This window comes from Artemia sp. Qi Xiang Cuo, chromosome 10 (assembly GCF_049724085.1).
Source record: "Artemia sp. Qi Xiang Cuo chromosome 10, ASM4972408v1, whole genome shotgun sequence".
Taxonomy (NCBI): Eukaryota; Metazoa; Arthropoda; class Branchiopoda; order Anostraca; family Artemiidae; genus Artemia; species Artemia sp. Qi Xiang Cuo.
This window is the reverse complement of record NC_142803.1, coordinates 9,367,717-9,387,040: the sequence shown is the minus strand read 5'-3', so window position 1 is coordinate 9,387,040 and position 19,324 is coordinate 9,367,717. Positions and strand designations below refer to the sequence as shown.

At 34.8% G+C, this 19,324-nt stretch overlaps 1 protein-coding gene across 1 annotated transcript in view; it reads right to left on the bottom strand.

The window, feature by feature from the left end:
- The window catches only part of shot (dystonin-like protein short stop), a 429,136-nt gene that overhangs the window by 250,175 nt on the left and 159,637 nt on the right, over nt 1-19,324 (bottom strand). Inside the window, 3 exon segments of the mRNA XM_089095886.1 lie at nt 2,549-2,917; nt 7,353-7,536; nt 17,176-17,433. Of these exon segments, the coding sequence (XP_088952012.1) occupies nt 2,549-2,917; nt 7,353-7,536; nt 17,176-17,433 (811 nt within the window).

The window sequence follows — 19,324 nt, the reverse complement described above, 5'->3', positions numbered from 1 at the left end:
AATAATATAGATAAATATAAAAAAATTGTTATATATGAATACAAATATGAATTTTCAGATTCATATTTTTGCAATGATCATTATGATGAGATATTTCAGATAATTCAGTATAGAGGGGACCTTAATTAACAATTTCTATTCAGCAGTAAGTCATAAGAAAACCGTGAATTAAAAAACGTCAATTTCGGATTCAATGATAAAATCTATTTATTATAAATTACTGCATTAAAATGATGTTGTTCTGGACTCCTTTGGGGGTCACAATCTGTAAATTTTAACTTCCATTCCCCTTTTCTTCCTCTCTCCTTTTGACGGTATGGAGGTAGTACCCCTTCATGACCTAAGGACTTTTGTTAAGTATACATGGAAAAAAATACTATAAAAAACATTCGGGTCTTTGGGCAGCGAAAAAGAAAAAACAAGAAAAAAGAAAAGACGACTACTTTGCGGTCGTATTCTGGAAATTTTAATTTCCATTCCCCTCTTATCAACCATTTGTATTCAATGAAATTAGTAAAAGACAGAATATTGTCAAGCAGTAAGTGACTTAGACATTCTACCAGATATAATAACCAATGGTAAATTATTAGACCTTCAAAATCATATGAAAAGAGGGGGAGCAGGAGGTGTAAGCCTTAAAATACCTGTGAGACGTTTCAACAGCAACCTTCTAGCAAAACAACAAAGACAACATGGAGCAGAACAATTTTGTCACGAAGCTAATCAGATCCAAGGGGTGATTAAGGTAATTACATTACCGTTGATTAAATATATTTTAAAACCAGATCTACTTTAGTAAAAACCCGGATCTGGGTTGAAACACCTTCAAGAAGGAAGATCTCACTTTAGCTTTCCTTTAGTCATTCGCTTATTTCACTGATAATTCAATAGCTTTTACGAGTTTATCCTGAATCAAAATAACTACTTTAAAAAAGCTGCTTTGATTGGATTTCAAGCAAAAAAGATTTTAAAGTTGTTTTAAAGAAGTGTAAAGTTTTAAAAGTTACGGCAGCCCCTTTATAGGGCGATGAACGTGACGCATTTACTTAATATTCTGAGAACATTAATAGTGTTTGGTGTATACAAACTTGACCTTAACTAACCTTTATTATTTTTTTGGGTCGGACAAAAAATAAACTTTACAGACATATTAGAGATATAGAGCAATATAGAGGTTAAAAAAGGGATATTTAAAGTGTGTATAATTGTTCAATGGTTTTTGAAGATAACTACTATAACGGTAAAAGCTTTCCTGGCTAAATTTTATGTAAAAACTAACCACTGTTGACAAAAGTGCAGATTCCAGATAGCCCCCTCCTAACAACCTAGGTTTTGAAAATGTCATTTTTTTTTTTTTTTTATTGAAAAATTGCTTTTTTAATAATTTCATTGAAGAAAAAAAACTAAATTCCACCCACTATATTTTGAAAAATACATTTTTGCCCTTCTCCCCTAACATGCCCGTGATAGTATCATTTATTCAGCCCTATACCTAACCATTTTAAGGGCCTAATATTCCCCATAGTGCTAACATAACCCTTAATTGTCAGTTTAGCTTCCTGGTTTCTCCTGTTTCTTTATTCTTTATTTATTTTTTTATCCTGTTTTTTCTTTATCCTGTTTCTTTATTCCCCTGTGCTTATTCTCTTTGTATCATGTATTTCTCTCGGGATCTTCTGGTCTTTGGAACTTTCGGGTCTGGGAACTTTCTGGTCTTTCTTTCAGGTTATCTTTGCTTATTTCAGAGCCAGAAATACCTTGTTTGTAAAGGCGATGTTTTCGTTTTGTTTCTTTTTTCTTTTTTTTTCTTTTTCTCTATCCTAAGACCCAAATGTTTTTTTTTAGTTTTTGCTTTCATGTATACTTAACAAAATCCTTAGGCCATGAAGGGGTACTACCTCCATGTCGCCAAAAGATAATTCAATACAGCTGGGCTAACTAAACATATCTGTTAAATGTGCAAAATAGGTAAAAAGGTAAAAAGGTAAATAGGTAAAAAGGAAGGTAATAAGGAAGGTAATCGGAAGAAAGTACTTAAAAATGTAACCTAGAAAGATATTTCGGTTATAGGACTAAAAGCCGTCCTCAGCATAATATAATGCAAATACAAAAACAAAGAAACTAATAACGGTCTAATTAATTCACAGATTTTCAATGACATAACGCTGAACTAAATCCCCCAAACAAGTATAAAATTTGACAGTTTTAGCTTTACAAAAATTCGGCCGTGATTCTTTGCGAGTCATCTTATATTTTGTATTATATGGAGTCAGTGTGGTGTTCAAATTACTTTTAAATCTGTCTCACTCATCTAATTCTAGAAAATCCGTATGAGCCGGTTAACAAAAATGATTTTTTTTAAAATGAAGATATAAAAAGGTAATTTTTTTTTAAATGCAGGGGAGGGGGCAAATTAATTTATATTTTCATGAAAACAACAAAAACATATTTTTCCAAAAAACTGGGGGAAGGGGATTTAGAGAGGGATAAGCTCCCCCCCCCTTTCCCTCCACCAAAATATTAGCTTTGTATATATATCAAAACATACCTCATAATAGTTCTCGATTTCTTGAATATCTAGGCCTTTGGCTGACCAATCCCTATTCACTTCAATTTCTTCTTTTTCATTCAACCAAATCAATTCGTTAGTAGCACTTTGCATAAAATCCAGCAAAATATTTAAATCCGATAATCGCTTACTACTCTTCGAGAGGAGTTCACTGTGAAGTTTCAACATATATGTTAAATGTGTGGTATATATCTGTAGATCTTCGCCACTGAACGCATTTTTACCTTGCGAGCATTTATCAATAGCCGGTTGAAATCTTTCGATTGCTTTTTGTTCTTTAACGTGTTCTTCTAGTTCTACTTGAACTCCTGGTAGATCGGTTCCGTATTCGGCTTCTTCTATGACTTTCTGAAAAATTAATAGAATTGAAATTATGAACCTGAAACAGGAGATTTAACTGTTGTTTGTAAACAGTTAAGAGTCTGATCATAGTGTTGCCATTCTTCCTTCTTTTAAATAAAGAAAATTTTTGTAATTATGTTCATTGTAGTTTTTTTTTAAATTATTTATTTTTATTTTTTCAGCAATCAGAGCTTAAACCGTTATTTTGTCACTAGTTGGGAATCTGGTCATAGTATAGCCATTCTTTTTCTGTTTCTGTTTTTAGCAAATATGATTTTTTGCAGTTTTACTAAATATGTTTTTTAATTGTTTTTTTTATTTTTATTTTATTATTATTATTCAACCGTTATTGTTAACAGGTTGATCGCAGTGCTGCCACTCTTTTTCGTTTTTAGCAAATAAGAATTATTGTAATCCTGTAGATTCTAGTTTTCTTGTTTTGTTTTCTGTAATAGCAACCAGAGACCGAACCTTTATTTTGTCAATAGTTGAGAACTTGGTCACAGTGTAGCCACTTCTTTTTTCTTTGTCGTTTTCAGCAAAGAAGAATTTTTGTAGTTTTGCTGGTTGTGTTGTTTGTTTGTTTCTTTTTTTGTTCTGTTTTATCCAGTGTATTAGTTGTTTTTTTTTATATATATAGTAGCAAACAGAGATTCAGCCGTTTTGTCACTAGATAGGCACCTGGTCAAAGTGTTGCCACTCTCTTTTCTTTTCTGTTTTAAGCAAATAAGATTTTTTGTAATTTTGCTGGTTGAGATTTATTTTTTAATCAGCAATCAGACAGGTCACAGTACAGCTCATAAGTTGAATCAAAGTTAAAGCAAGGTCTTAAATACATTAAGTGGCACTTTTTTTTTCTTTGTTGGCAAAGCAGCATTTAGTTGTTTCGCTGATTTCCTTTTTTTCTAGTCAGCAGCAATCAGGGTACTTACAACCAGTTTAAATCGTTTACCAACCGGTTTAAATCGTCAGTCAACTAATATAGATGATAGTATAGGTACAACAGCGACGATATGGAAGTTCTAATAACAATTAAATTTACATTTAAATGTATATTATTTATAAATGGACTTTTTAAAACTAAAGTCAAATCAGAATTGGAAAAAGGTTACTTTTTAACAAATTTTAAATCCCAAAATAACAGTAAGACCCAAATTTTTTGTACAAAATAGTTAGCCAGATTTTTCTCATAGAAAAACGTTCTCCTATAACTAAGAAAAAATGGTTTAAGACATTTTTTTTACTTAACACTAAATACTTAAAGAGCAGAGAGAAAACAAAGAGAAAAGGAGATATTCTTGACCTATTCTTCCATGTCAAAAAGTGTAATCACATTGGTTTATGTTTGTGACGTGTTTTCGCAACCCAATCCTAATGTTGCCTACCTTTGGTGAAAAAATAGCCTCGTCTGTCCAAAACAGGTTTAACAGATGTTTCGGCTTAAAAATACTGAGTGAAAAATTTAGACTGACAAGAAGATTCCAGTGTCTAGAGAGATAAATAGTGGATTTTGTCGTAAGTTCTAGAGGGGCTCGCCACAAGGTCGTACCCAGGATTTTTTTTTCGGAGGGGATTTTACTCCAAAAAAAATTATTGGGTGGGGGGGGGGTTACACAAAAAAAACTCAAAAAACGCATAAAATTTGTTTATATCCATTTTTGTTACGTTTTTACAAGTCAGACAAACATTTCGGGGGAGGGGGGTTCAAACCCCCCCCCCCAAACCCTGGATACAGCCTAGGCTCACCATTACCTCCCTATCTCTAAGTATAATAAACGTGAGGCAGAAAACCACGTATTCATTTAAAAATTGTGCTTGGTCTGGCCCAGTTTGATTTACCACACGCTCCGCACGGCTGACTCTTTTCCCGAAAGTGGTAGTTCAGGAGCTTACTAGATCGAACTAACAACCCTATTTTACAGAGAAATTTCTTCATAGAGACGGTACGACATAACTCCACCTTTTTTAAACCTAGTTCTTTTGTAAGAAACTAAAATATAAGTATTTTAAAAGGACACAAAAAAACAACGGCTTTTGAGTCTAAATTAACTAAAAAAAAAAACTAAGGAACTAACTAAAAAACTAAAGCTAAGAAACTAGCTTACAAACTAAAGAAACTAAAAAAGAATAAAACTTTTTGAATCGTAAATTTCTTTGTGGAGAAAATGTGTCAAAAAAGACATGCTTAGTCTAACCACAGTTGAGAAATCAACAAAGGAAACAGCTAGCTATCCTAAAGAATTATAGCTTAATAAACAAAATATGGCTGCTTGTTCGCTATAATTTGTGGTTTTTTAAATTATTGATGACTAGATTCAAAAATCTCAACTTAATGTCAAAGCACCGACGTATAAACTTGTTTTGCTTTACTCGGAAAGTCTCTTTTTTTACAGTGAAAATACGAGCGGAACAAACTGGAGACGTGATTTTTTTGCTGCATTGGAAACAGGTTTCTCTTGGAAGCAGCCATATTTTTCCCAAAAATTCATAATTCTTTTTTTTAGTTTACAAATGAAAGGTCATATTTTTAGTTTTGACTAAATCCTACTTTGTGGACAAGTAGCTAGAGTGCCACGGAAAAATAGTGGCGTCAATTTACGGAAATGTTGGGGGGGGAGGGGTAAATGCATTTTATTCAAAATCCAGGGGGTGCATTTTTTTTTTTACAACAAAAATACCAAAAAATGCACTTTTCAATGAAAATGCCTCAAAAAAGGTATTTTTCAAAAGCTAGAGGGATGGCAAATACCCCTCCCCAAATGACGCTTTATTTGTCCTATTCGCTTTTTATTCCCATTACTGGAATAAATTTTTTCGATGCACATAAAAAGGATGAATTAAAGGTAAGACTGTATTATATTCCCACAGATGTATTCAAGTGAGGAGTAGGATACTTCAGACAGTGACCTTTGAACCTGAGTATCCAGCGTTTTAATAATTTCCACAAAAATTTTAATAGGGCCTAACAAAAGAAATTTGACATCTCAAAATAAGGAAGCTTAAGAAACACTTAATAGAAATCTTCATATTTTGGGAAGAGGGGAGGAATATCACGACCACACCCCTGAGTGCAGAGCTAAACAACAGGAAAAACAATGTGGAACTAATCTAAGACAGTGAAATTTTGTATCCTTAAACGACTATTTATTATACATTATTATATATATATATATATATATATATATATAATATATATAATATATATAATATATATATATATTATAATATATATATTATATAATATATATATATATATATATGTATGTTATAATATATATTATATATTATATATTATGTACTATATATTATATACCGAATAATTACTGTTCGTTTTAAGTTTTAATGTTGCTCCTTGCTTTCAGATGAAAAAGCTTGTTTTTTTATTAATTTAGTAACAATAGTCTCCAGGGAGGAAAGAAACTTCTTTCCTCCCTGGAGACTATTGCCCTAATAAACTAAGACTATAAACTATTTGCCCTAAATAAACTGGAGACTATAAACTAGGCCCGTTCTTTGATTCGTCAAAGTGCTAAGATCTTGCCTTCTTCTATCCAGATTATTGTTTTTTGCTTCATCAAAGTGTTAAGATCTTACAGTTCAGTGCCAAATAGAACATTGAAACGAGAACTTAGACAACAGTTTCATCAGTCTTTAGACGGCTGATCATAGCACAATGAAGAAAGATGTTTGCAAAGGAACGGCCTAAGAAGTAAGATCAGAGTCCTCAGATTCTCCGTAAGATCGTTTTCTGTCAAGAGATTTAGCACAGGAGTCAAAGAAATTGACTATTGATACCATTCATGGAATAGTAAATAGTCTTGAGTTTAACTTTCTGGTAATTTTGTATACAATGCTTCGAACAGTTAGTCTTGATTAAATATTAAATAAATGTCCCCGGGCGCAGCCTCTGAAGGGGCGCAAAGCTGTTTCTTTTTCTTCGTCGATACTGTGATCTACTTATATTGTGGTAGTTATAATGGAGGGGAGGGGGAGGAGAGGAGGAGGGTATTGTCTCCCAGCACTGAAATCCTTAGCTACGCTAGCTACCCTAGCTAGCTATTATAAGCATTCGTTCTTGTTACAGCAGATTCAACCTATATACATTCTTGCCTTATTATTATATGACAAGCGAAATTACAAATTAAATATTTGAGAATAAAAGTGAGACGACCAGTAACAATCAACATCATTTTTTCCGTTTCAAGACTGTCTTGCGCTATTGATTTCGGGCGACAAAATTAACCTAAAACGTAAAAGAAGATCCGTCTTCCATATTCGCTACATAAAAAATATATATATATATATATATATATATATATATATATATATATATATATATATATATATATATATATATATATATATATATATATATATATATATATATATACATAGCGATCCTCATAGTTGGACTCATAAAGTAAATAATATGAAAGCTCACCAATTTGGATTTGACCCATTCTGTGCAGTCGCGTAGATGTCTAAAATGTTCGTTCGTTTCGAAAAGTCGTGATTCCAGTGTCGATCGGGACATGCGACTCTCATCTAAAGTAGACAAAATGCTGACCAACCTACTTTGAAACATAGTTCGCAATGAGAGCCATCTTTGATGTATTCTTTGAACCCTAAAAATGTAAATATGACAGTAACTGCCAGCATAGCGAAAAATAAGTTACCAACTCGAAAATAGTGTGGCATAAATGCCCTTTTCTTTGTTCTGAATCATTCCCGAAAAAAAAACACCCCCCTTCCCTCCCAAGAGTCGGCTTTGCCGTTATTAGAAAAATTTCCAGTACTGCGGCCATCCGTCTTTAATACAACTTTCATTTGAAGTAGACAAAATGGTGATGTTCACAATGAGAGCCATCTTTGATATAGTCTTTGAACCCCAAAAACATAAATGTGACTGATAAATATTGCGCCCTTGCCAAAAGTCCCATGAATACAAAAAATAAATGCTTCTGACAATCTGTCTCTGAGCAAGATTGTGGTTTAAGCTTGACAAATTATATAAATTTAGTAAGGGTGAATTTAGAAAGAATCCAGTTGAGGTTTTTTAAGCGTATGTTAGGCCTTGATAATAAGTTTAATGTATTAGTGCTGAGAGGGGAATAAGTGTATAGTGTATGAGGGGAATAAGTGTATAAAGTGTACACTTTAAGAATAAAGTGTATGAGACATAGTAGGCTAATTAGTATGGTTAAATATTGGGAAAGGGTGTCATCGATATAAGATGATAGGCTAGTTAAACAAGCATTTTCAATGCCTCATGATAGGAGGAAGGATCCGTGGCCAAATCAGGTGAAGAATACATTGGAACGTGCAGGGGTAGGTAATTGTTGGAATGAGGGAAAGAAGGCAGTAGGATTGGTAGGGACTATCTAGGTTAGTTGCTACAAGGCTAGAGTCTCAAGTGGTTCAGGTTTGATAAGCTGAGAAGGCCACCTCGCCATCCCTGGGGTTATGCGGAGGTCAAGGAGAAATGGGACGAAGAAGCTTATCTAAAAATGGGATTAAGTCCGGAAGATTTAAAATGAATAACATTTATAAAGGAGAATTTTATGCCTCTTGGAGAACAAAGGAGACATTTAGGGAGGTCTAGATTGAGGGATGGTCCTTACAGTTGCCCTATGTGCGGAGAGATTGATAAATCTTTGCACCATTTTTTAGGGAAATGTAAGGAATTTAGGGAATTGCAGCTGGAAATTTTTGGTAGGGAGGTCCGGGGGAAAGATTAGATTTTGGAAATTTTGAAGAAAAGGTGTTATTTTGATATAAATAATACTGAAAGGTTCGTCCGGGTAGGTATGAGGCATCGAGAAGACTTGGTTGAATAGTCAGTTTTAGTGTTGTGTCATTTTACGTCTTTTTTTTTTTTTTTTTTTTGCTTGTTTGTTGTGTGTCACCATGGCCTAATAGGGCTTTCGTGTGAATAAATCTATCTATGCCTTTTCAGGCGAAGTTGGCAATACAACGTCAAAATGGGTAACCAATCAAGGTGCTCCCGAATAAGGTGATATTGGTCCCACCCCATCAAGACGTGCAATGGCGGGTTATTGATCCTGATGAGACTTGGCATTTTGCCTGATTTGGCTTTCAGTTCAAATTTACCACTACTTTTTAACAGCCAGGGTAGTCGCAGAAAAGAATTTCAGAGAAAATTTAACAAATACATGCGATTATTTTTTACGAATGACCTAGAAATGTATCCCGTCATAAATCCATCGGTTTTATGTGAAAGCTGTTTCTGTTGTTGATAAAAAAACACGACTCGTAGGACTTTGAGTCGCTCTTCCGAATAAAAAATAGAGGGAATGTTCCTATTTTTGTTTAAATGAAAGCACCTATTTTTGAAAGCACCCATCCGCTTTTTAATCATTTAATGTTATTATTCCTAGCAGATTTTATAGCTGTCACTGATCTCCAGACAGTTGTTTGATGGAATACTCCTGTAAAAAAAGGAAAGTGATGAACCCAGGTGTTATAGAGTTGGCCACAATGCACACACCATCACCATAGAGGGACTAGACAGACGAAAGTAGAACTAAAGGCGGCTAGGGTGTGCGAATTTTAGTATAGCGTGACAGAATATGCTTAAGACACGCACTATTTAATAAACAGATAGTTAGTTAAACAGATAAACAAAGTTTTAAACCTACTCAGATAATTACTTTCATTCATGTTGTCAAAGTTTTCATTTATGTTGTTAGTTGCCTTTGTTTATCTTGTTATTTATCAACAGACTTTTTCAACAAGCTCATTTTTGCTCCTTTCCAGCCAGATCTTGGAAAGCTTATAACAACTATGTTATGAAAGCTTATAACAACATAACAACTATGTTGTTAGTTGCTTTTGTTTATCTTGTTATTTATCAACAGACTTTTTCAACAAGCTCATTTTTGCTCCTTTCCAGCCAGATCTTGGAATTTCGTCAACTGCGCCTAACCCATGTCTTCATTATGGCATTTTCAGACAAAGTCAGCCAACCGAAAACAGTTTTTTCTTTACCGGATTTTATTCATCCTGGTATATGAAAAAGAAAATAAAAACAAAAAAACGCTACTTCAGACACACTTAATTTGTCTTTTGTGCCTTAAAAAGTACTAATGGAGATCGAACCAGCCAGAAAAAGTAAAAAGGGAGGGGAAGAGAGTCCCTAGCAACTCCAGTATTCTTAGCCCAACAGCCTAGCTAGTCACTGGAAAGTTCGACTTAGCCTGAAAAAGCCACATCTTAAGCACAGCCCACTCTCAGCCAATTGATGACGCACTTCCATTGAACATTCGAACTGAAAATACAGAGTACAGTATTGAGATATACTAAACGAAAGTTGTAAAATTAGTGACGCAAATAACGGGACAGTGTTTTAGTCTATCGATTGTCAGTCCCTCTTTTCTATCTGAGGTCCACATCCGTGGATTGACTTTGTGGTGTGCTGACTTCGATTGACAATCTTTATGACAGACAATTATATCGAATGTCAATCATATTTTTCCTTCTAATGGCCAAATCGGTAATCTGCCTTCATTTAGTAATCAATAACCAATCTGTCGTTTGCTCCGACTGACAATATCTGAGGTGGTCAAATTGAAAAATCCATCGATTATCAATCCATCTTTTTCTTCCCGAGGGCCATATACGTAATCTGGCTACATTTAGTGGTCACAAATTGCACTAACTTTTGCTTTTACCTTCAATCTTAATATTTGCTGTTTTATATTGCTGTTATATTTGCAGGCCACAAGATTAAACGTCAAGAACCGTGTGTGGCCCACGAGACACAGGCTGGCCAAGCTTGCACCATTCACTTTGGATCTTCAAGCACTTGGTATGTTTCTATATTTCTTCATTTCGTAGACAAAAGCTATGGACAACAAGAGTGTGTCACAAGCTGCGTGCGGCCCGCGGCCACATTCAATCACTTTTGATCTTGGACCATTTGCCATCTTCTTTGGACTTCAAACGATAAAAAAAGAAACAAAAAATGGAATGACATATTTTTCACCATTTAATTGCTAACATAAATGTGCTAATTGCTAAAAAATGAAAAGTAAACTAAATTGGTTTCGTTTTACGAATTAACTAAATTATCCATTTCAGAGTGCAGTCCAGAGGGAGTCTAAGAATTTGTTCTCTTTTCTATCGAAACATTTACGAAAAAAAAAAAACAAAAAAAAAACTTCAGTTATCATCAGATAACTGATTCGTAAATTAGGTTAAAATATAAATTAGGTAAAAGCAAATATAATACCAGGAGCATTGTTATTCACACAAATGTAGGGGAGGGGGAGTCAAAATGTATCATTCAAAATTTAGAGGAGGAAGCTAATTTTTTCAATAAAAATACCAAAATAGGCTCTTCTTTCAAAATCTAAGGGGGGGGGAGCAAAAATATAACTACGGGACGGTTGCCCTCCCCCCTCAATTGGCACCCTGGAAAAGATAATAAATCTAAGATTTCTAAGGAGACTAGATTGGGCCCTTTTTCAGATTTCATTAAATTAACCAACCAGAACATAGCTTAGAGAGGTTGTAAGAATGAGTCGTATTTTCTGTCATAATATTAATAACTTAAAAAAAAAAAATGGTTTTCATCAGATTTACAGTCAAAATTTTATGGCGTTTTCATGATGAGAAGTTTCTCAAAATTAAATGTCATAAATGACATAAGAGTAAACATGGACATTAATTCAAATACAAATTAGAGTCTTTGAAGTCGAATGTTTCCTGTTTACAAAATTGATGAACTGTTTTTTTCCTTTAGGCCAAATGCATTTGAAGCATCCTACAGTGAATCATTGCCTAATACCTCGTGTTCTTTTGCATGTCTTTGCAGAAGAAACTCAACCAACAAAACAAAAAGTTAGGATGACAATCTTACTACAAAGGAACCAAATCTAATATAGTTGAGGTTCCTCCGACCGCCCCCGCCTCAATACCCCCGACCGCCTTAATATTTGCATATCTAATATGTTTAGCTTAAACCCCATTATAACACCTCCTAATAATCCACATAAACACACATGTCCACAATAATCCACATACACAATGAAAACAAGAGCTATCATACACCAACAGGGAATTTTTCAGGGTATATGGCAAGGGCGGATCCAGGATTTTTTTTCGGGGGGGGGGGGGGGTACTAATTTTTGACTCAGTTTTCGACTAATTTTACTGATTTTTTACCTAGGTTTTACTTATTTTCGACTCGGTCAAAAATTTCGGGGGGGGGGGGGTCAAACCGGGTAACCCCCCCCTGGATATGGCCTTGGGATATGGGCACCCCAGTTAAATTACCACAATTCAAATGGAATCGGGATAAATTCAAATCGTGATATTCTCGTTTGTTACATTTTTTTTCTTGTTTCCCAGGGTGGTGGGTGTCTCATTACCCGGATCTTCCCTGACTCTGACCCTGACTGGTGGGTGATGCATTTAGCACAATTCATTTCGCTGTGGTGAATAATCGCAAAGCAACAAAAAAAAGGGGAATTTCATATATATGGTAACACGTGAAAACCCTATTATTTTTGTTAATGAATATCAAACAAGTATGCAAGAATTTATTTCTGGATAGAGGAGGGGGAAATTCATCTGAACTCAAAATAGTTTCAATGAAACAAACTTGAAGGAACCACAAGTAGGCTACTTAAACAGGTCAGTAATGTTACTGAAATTTTCCGAGGATGAGAATCAGAACAAGTACATCTTTACGTACGAGACTGTTGAAATCTAAAATTTTTTGGAAACATAATTAAATATTCAGGACTAAATATCACCAGAGACTATAGACATTTTACTTGGCAGCTTGTATCTTTCAACGTAAATTAACCAATCAAAAGTTTGCATAATACCTCACAATTAAAAATTGTGAATTTAAATTAGTGTTAATGGCTACAAAATTTCCATTTCTGGAAGGGTGTAGACTCATCATTTGAATTAGATCTAAATACAAAATACTAATAGAATAAGTTTATGAAGTCAGTAAAATGCTATCCATGTCAAAAGGCCGTGTCTAGGGGGGGGGGGGTAGAGGGGTTTGAAGCCCCCCCCCCCTCAATGTTTGTCCGACTCGTAAAAACGTAATAAAAAAGGTTTTGATACGCTTTTTATACCCTCCCTCCTCGACATAATCCTGGATAAGGCCCTGTGTTAATCCTATAGGGGGGCCAGGGTAGCCAATGAAAGGGGATTTATTTAGCCAATTTTTCCAACTGGAGAAAATCTTCTTTTTTAAAAAGCCTTTTTTGGTGCTTTCATTGAAAAAAACAACCATTTCCCCCCAGACTAAGAAAAATGTTTTTGTGTCTTCATTATTTTTTTAAACTTAATTTCACGGGCGTTGCTGGCATTCAGTTCTACAAGTGGTTAGAGTCATCTCGAAGAACTGTTTTTTTTTTTTTGTTTTTTTTTTTTTCTAAGAGATCTTATAATTTTCGAAAGAATTTTCATGCAAGGCATTCACGTTTCAGGGGAGGAAAGTCCTCATCCCGCCCCCTCCACAGCTACGACACACTCAGACAATAAAAATAGTTCTAATAAGCTATTAGAAACAACATATATAGTGAATCTGTTTCAGACAAAGCCATTTGAAAATCAATCTTTCCACAGTCCATATGAAGCAAACTCCTAGGGTGTACATTTTCTTAAGACGATTCGAAAACGTTTGACATCCCTTAGAATTTTCCCTCAGTCTCTTTATTTATAGACTTATCCATTCTAATCGAAGTACAGATCTCAACGTCATGGTTTTTGTTTTATTTCAGTTAATTTTTTTATAATCTTTAAAACTATTGATCAATAAAATATAAATGAAGTGGGAAAAAAAAATCAGATGACAACATGCCAGATTGTTCTGGTAGATCCTGACACTTGACTTCTAACTGTTAATAAAAATTGATTAAGTAAAAAAAAAAATGTATAAATAATTTTCAACTTCTGGGTCCAAGTTTTTATATTTATTGCATTTATTCCCATAATTTTCATTTAGTGCCCCCTTTACGCCAAAATATGAATACACGTCAAGACGCCTTCCTTTCTCAAACTATTCATCAAAAAGAGATTCAATGAATCTCATCCACATCCGTGCTTAGCTATAGATCAAGATCTAGGTGTAATCATTTTCTACTGATCAGAATTTACTTCCTGTTTTATGAGCAGCCCTGATTGGCCCAAAGTGAACATGGCTAGAACTGATGTCTACCTAAGCACACGAGTGAGCGTGGCTTAAAGTACCAGGGACATTCAAAATATATGTTTTTTGTCCCCGTGGATCCATCTTATTCATACTTGAAAATCGTAATTTCTTATGATTGTTCCTTTGGTTATTTCAAAATTATGAAGATTTTAGGGCAGTGCTACATTTTCAGTGTTGCCGCTTTGAACCGTCAAAATGTGAAAGCAAAGATAATCAATTAAATTTGCTTTAAATTGGGCTATCCTGCAACCCAAGTGATAAAATGTGCTGGGGCAACAGAATACCAAGAAGACTGAATATCCCTTTTCGATGTAATAGGTGCTTCGGGAGGGTCTAAGCAGGCACATAAGCAGAAATTTTATTTGGGGGGGGGGGATAAAAAGATAATTTGAATAAGAAGTGGATGCTCTTTATAAGAAGAATCATACAAAATTATAACAGAATAAAGTGAAATTAGGAGCCACTCTCAACCCTAATTTTCACAAAATTAAGTATAAGAAAGGATTTGATGCAGAAAAAAGAATTAGGAGCCAATCAAGATGAACCCGCTTTCAAAAGGAATACAAAATTAGCAACACAAAGAGCAAATATTGCACTCGGGAAACTCGGGAAATTTTAGGATTGGGGGGGGGGGCAAGACCTCTACCCCGCGTACATCCCTGTGTCTAATGTAAGGTTTACATTGGATTATTTATGAAAAACCAACTTCGGCAAAAGAGCACAATAGGCATAGCTAGTGTGTAATTTTTAATAACATGTTTTGGAGACTAACCCAACCCTTACAATTTTGTTTAAAGGCAAAAGAATATGCCTACTTTCAGAAAATATCGGGTTGGATCCAAATTAACTTGACCTTTTATCAAAATGCAAACTTTAGTAAATTGAAATTAACCATATTCAAGTTTTATCTAAGCTTTTCAAGTTCCGAATTAGCAACACTGCAAAGTTAGTGACATCAGTAAAAAATAAAGGATAAACACTAAAGAATAAATATAGTTAGTAAAAATTAAAGGATAAAAAATAAAGAATATATAAAGTTAGTACAAAATAAAGGATAAAGAATAAATAAAGTTAGTAAAAATAAAGGAAAAAAAATAAAGAATAAATAAATGTTAGTACAAAATAAAGGATAAAAAAAATAAAGAATATATAAAGTTAGTACAAAATAAAGGATAAAAAATAAAGAATATATAGTTAGTACAAAATAAAGGATAGAAAATAAAGAATAAATAAAGTTAGTACAAAATAAAGGATAAAAAATAAAGAATACATAAAGTTAGTACAAAATAAAGAACAAATAAAGTTAGTGAAAAATAAAGGATAAAAAATAAAGAATTAATAAAGTTAGTACAAAATAAAGGATGAAAAATAAAGAATTAATAAAGCTAGTACAAAATAAAGGATAAAAATAAAGAATAAATAAAGTTAGTAAAAAATAAATATCCTCCAGAGCTATTGCTGGCGCACAGGGCGTCTCATCGACGTATCAGTTGCAAAGTCTTTTTTTACAATAACAAGTAACAAACGTGTCGCCCAACAATGCTTGCGCTGGCATGGGCGCCCATAAGCTGAATTCCAGGGGGGGGGCAAACTTCGTCTAATTGCTACTTTTAATGCTATATAATAGAAATCTCAGAACAAAAATATAAAAATAAGGCAGCATCATTCAGCCAGGGGGGGGCAAGAGCCCCCCCCCCTGCCCCCTCATATGGGCGCCCATGTGCGCTGGGGATCGAACCCTGGGCCCCATATTGCCAGGTAGAGCCTCAATCCATATTGCAACAACAGGGTAGTCACGTTAGTAGTTTCAAACTACTATTCAGCTCATGTTGAAGCACCAAGCATTTGCTTCTCTTCTGTATTTCCATGTTGTTGTTGTTTTTTTTCGTTTTTTTTTCAGATTTCAGCATCTTCATAGACATTAAAAAAAAAATAAGGAATAATTCATCGATAGAAAAAAATATGAATAGAGGACTGTAAATCTTGACACTTTTATGATAAAAAATTAAGGTTTTATATAAGAATCTGGAAATCGTGCGTTAACAAATTGCATGTTAACGACAGGAAATGAAGTCGATCATGCGATAATCAAGCACATAACCACACGTACGAAACTGAGATTTAGTATCTAAAAACCGAACAAACGCTTGAAAAGGATTTCCGAGCTGAACTGATCACCACTCCGTAGTGACCAAGGGCAAGGCCAAGGCAATGATTAAAATAAGACTCTTTCGAGAAGCTAATGTAGTAACTTGACCCAGAACTAAAAAAATAGGAAAATGGAGGGTAAAGAACACCCAGGACAGCTTGTGCAGGGTCTGCGCACATATCTTGCAACAATTACACAACTTGCCAGGCAACTGACAAGACATCAAGATCAGGGCATAGAAGTCTAACTAGATCTACGTGTGGCAGTTAAAAAAAAACAAAAAAAACTGAGGACTGTGCCAGATCCAGGAGACACAGGGACATGTTTTAGTGCTGTCATTGGAGGGGAAGGGGGCTCTTCCCTCCTAGATTTTGAAAAGTACCTTTTTTCTTACTTTTTGCCCCCCCCCTTCCATGACATCACTGGCACGTGCAACCCCCTCCCCCCCCCCCCCAAAGCCAAAGAATCACAGTTTCAGTAGCTACAGAGTCCGAGAGGCAAAAAATACCAATGGGAGAGCCAAAGTTTAATTACCAATCATAAATTATGTATCAGCAGAAATAGGTAAACTTTACGATCGTTATCGACGATCCGTAAAATAGGCCTTTATACTCTCAACCTACAACCTCCGGCTTTTTTGCTGCGCAATTACTTTGTTTAAAACCCAGGTTATAAAATACACATTGAGAATTATTTAATAATTAAACATTTTTCAATTAACATTAAACATCAGTTCAATTAAACATAGGCATGTTACTGGTAAATCCTCTTTTTACTTTTTTTGGGGTTAAAAGGAAAGTTGTCTTTTGTTAAATGATCCATGCAGTTTATAAAACATCATAAAGTGGTAAAACAATTAAGCTAAAAATTAATCTACTATAGTTTACTATTTTGTCAAATTAATGCTTGACGCCTTACCTTTTGTGCATTTCAGCCGCTTGATTATGCCTGCCATCTTTAAGCATTTGCACATCACCAAACATTGACTTAATAACATCATCTAAAGCATCAACTTCTTGGTTGATCAAATCGCAGTTTCGCTTAACGTCAGCGGGATGAGCTCGGTAGATCTTTAGTGCTTCCTCCTCAATCTGCTGTTCAAGGTCACCAAGCTTGACTTCCACTTGTTTGGCATCACGATGTACTTTTTCTGCAATTCTTTGGAGGCGTTCGAGTCTGTAATGGGTAAGTTTCAAAATAAGTTCCCTCTAACTTGTTACACAAGAAGTTTAATTCAATTAATTTGTGATACTCATTGCCACGCATAGTCTCTATCGTCAGATTATTCCAGGGAGGATTAAAGATTGCCAGATTGCTCGTCCGGGCAGCCTGGCGTCCTGGCCAGGTTGCTCGTCTTGGCAGCCTGGCCAGGTTGCTCGTCCTTATTGGCCAACCATTTAGGGCCAAACAAAAAAAATCGTCCCCAAATGGGGCGAGATAATGTCGTAAGGAATGATTTAAGGGAAATGGGAACTTTTTGGCGTGGTTTAAAGAACCATAGGCTATATCTCGATGCCCCTTTGTTTTAACGGGTTTCCACATTTGGGAATTATCCCTTGCGCTGGCAGGGTCATAGAAAGCTATTTGTTAACGGAACAGTTATAAAGACAGTCTTCAACCTATTCCTTCAAAATTCCTCGAACCCCAAGTTCAAAACAGCTAAGAATGCACGTCTTATTAATTCATCAAAACAGAATAACCTTACTAATCTCTTATACTCGTAAGCTCTTTGTTCAACCTCAATCTCTATAAATACGAAGTCAGTGTTAGCCAATAGAGAAGGGGTGTGGTCAAACATTTGTTTAAGTAATTTGTGATACCGAACTTTTATTCGCATCGATTATTTTGTTTTTAATAATTGAATGATTCTTTGTAATAAAGATCTTTGAATAAGATAAAATAAATTCCATAATCAGAAATACCATACGCTCTTATGCAATATTCCTGACTTCCTTATAGCAGACTCGGCGATTTCTACTTTTATACTTCAATATGTGTGAAAACAAGAATTTAACTACAGAATTTTAGTAAAATAAATAAGCATTTCATATCATTAACTAGAAATAATGACATTAAAATGATTATACAGATAAAAAGAAATTATACAATGAAAGCAAAATGATAAACACTATAAGAGCGATAAAATTCTAATAGTAGGCTACTAAGAAGAAAAAAAAAAAACGACAGACGACAGACATAAAAAAAAAACAAAAAAAACAGCGTCATGTATAATTTTTTTTTAGATAACAGGAGAAATTATCCCCCTTCCTTACCACAAAAATCATAATCGGTATGTCCCCTTCAATAAAACTGTTACTGTCAATGACACTAATTCAAAAAAATGTTGGAGACGGCCAAATACATACTTCAAAATCTATGGGGGGGGGTGTATTTTTTTTCAATGAAAATACCAATAAGAGATGTTTTTCGAACTCCCTCCCCCCAATGGGCGCCATTGTCTCCCTGCCATGGGAAAAACAGGGCATGCTTACCTAAAACAATAACTTCGGAAACACTCATTCAAACGGGCGAAAGATCCACCCTGCTTTAATTACCGACAGGAAATAATGGATGGTGGTAGGGCTTGCATCATTTTCTGAGGAACAGAAAGCTCAATTTCGTGGTGTACACAGGAAATTTTGGTTAAATACATATAAAGGAATTCATTCCAGGGCGGAGGCAAAGTTGGAAAAAAGGACCAACTGTAAGAAACAGTATTGGGAGGGAGAACCGTAAATATTTGAAGGGGGTGCATCATTTTCTAAAGAGTAGAAAGCTCACTTTCGTGATGTAGCCAGAGGGAGGGGTTCAAGTAGGTACACAGGGATTCATTCCGGGGTGGAGGCCAAGCTAAAAAAGGCCAACTATACGATAAATTATTGGGAGAGAATTGCAAATATTTTGAAATGTCAATGGAGAAGAATTCCGAAGGCACCCGACCACCTCCCCGAAGCACTTTTTACGGCAAGACATATTCAATAAAATTTAAGGCCTAGAATTCACCTGCCTGGAAAACCACATTTTATCCGTACATCACAAAAGATGTACGTAGATCAGGGCCGTATCC